General features: G+C 37.6%; 1 protein-coding gene across 1 annotated transcript in view; it reads right to left on the bottom strand.

Moving 5' to 3' along the window:
• LOC104733604 overlaps positions 29-1,676 on the bottom strand; it is a 7,525-nt gene continuing 5,877 nt past the window's right edge. The window contains exons 2-4 of the mRNA XM_010453171.2: positions 1,429-1,668; positions 817-1,014; positions 29-334 (exon numbers count right to left, since the gene is read on the bottom strand). Coding sequence (XP_010451473.2) covers positions 29-334; positions 817-1,014; positions 1,429-1,668 — 744 coding nt within the window. The remainder of the gene's footprint in view (positions 335-816; positions 1,015-1,428; positions 1,669-1,676) is intronic.

The raw sequence follows: 1,676 nt of genomic DNA, 5'->3' as shown, positions 1-1,676 counted from the left end.
AACAGAAGACGTAGTAGTAATCTGTAAATCAATAATGTATGGCTAAATACAGAGCATTTACCTGAACCTTGAAACTAGGATTCTCATCAAGGGCCTTGAGGAGGCAAGGAACACTAAGTTTAGCAATCCATCGAGCTGCAGCAACCATTCCACAATGTGCATAACCTAAAACTAAGTTACTTAGCCCACCATCATGCAAAACTGAATGATGGAAAGGGACCACTGCACCAGTTGCTGCTGTCAATGTATCTTTAATGCTATGAGTGCCACGGATCAATAGCAGGATACATTTTGATTTGCAATCTCGTATAATCGTGAAGGCAGGCTGCATAATCTGCAGGGTTCCCAAGATAAAATTGTTCATGGTTCCGGATATAAATGAAAACAGCAAAACAGACCTCAAAGGTATAAAAGATTCAACGAAACAAATCACTTGGCACTGAGCTCTTATCAAGCTACCACTTTTCTTTTAGTTTCCGTTTGACCAGCAGGATAGAAATTTTATCAAATATACAATTCAACCGATAAAACTATTTGAAACAAGTTGGGTCCAATCTTTAGTACACGAACAGCACTGACGATCAATCATTATGGGGAATACATACTTGTTATTAAAAAAATCGATGTGAGGCAAACACTTGTTAGCCTCCCAAAAAGACATATGTTCTTAAGAGAATCTATCCAAAACGTATGAAAATATAGTGCTTCAAAAAAAAAGAATTTCTAGTCTGGAAAAGAAAGCATGTAGTAACTATAAACAAGCTACTCATGAGTAATATAGCACGAAGGAAAAACACATTGATATGTATGACATACCCCTGCTTTAGGCTTCTGAAGAAGGACATCTTCATGAGTATAACCGGCAGTCTCCAGAAACACGGGAAATGGCTTCTTGGAGAAAAGCATACAGAGGGTCAAAAATCTCAGTAGCTCTGTCAACTCCATGATAATATGTGGTCCTTTTAACTCTATACAATTACTTCCAGCATAAACACTAGCAGTTGAGAAGTTTCCCTGGAAAAAAAAAAAAATGCAAACATACAATGTCACTAACACATAACACATAAAATGGGCCAATGAATCTAAACTAATAACAACAGCAAAACTACAGTTGAAGGATACAGATAGTGACGCATCACTACACACTAAGTCATATTAGATTACAAGTCTATAAATTTTGTCCACATGCAGAATTATCAACCAACACCATCCTGGCACTAAAATGAACACAACGGAAGACAAAAATCCAAACAAAGATGAAAGAACAGTGAGGACATTAATAAATATAATAAAAAGACAACTCTTTAAAAGAACATATATATATACCACAAAAGATCATATCAAGGTCGCTAATTTATGCATCCAATTCAGAGATACAACTGAAAAAAAATCAAACCCAGAAGAAGAATGAGATTAAAAAGCTCAAACCTGTCTACGCATCAAATAGTTAATACCAAAAGCGAGATCAGCGATAGGCCATTTGCCCAGAGTCTCTGAATACGTAAAACGTAACGTCTCTGATAAAGTTGAAATAGTCTCAAGCCAAGTCGCCGGCGCTTGAGCCGGTCTCCTAACAATCCTCCTCCTTCCGGATCTACCTGATTTACCCAATTCACCTCCTGGATCATCTTCCCCGTTTCTCGCCCACACGATCCGACGGCTCAGTAAGTATAGAA

Source organism: Camelina sativa, chromosome 12, assembly GCF_000633955.1.
Source record: "Camelina sativa cultivar DH55 chromosome 12, Cs, whole genome shotgun sequence".
Taxonomy (NCBI): domain Eukaryota; kingdom Viridiplantae; phylum Streptophyta; class Magnoliopsida; order Brassicales; family Brassicaceae; genus Camelina; species Camelina sativa.
Note: the sequence above shows the minus strand (reverse complement) of the source record. Positions and strands in the feature narration are given on the sequence as shown.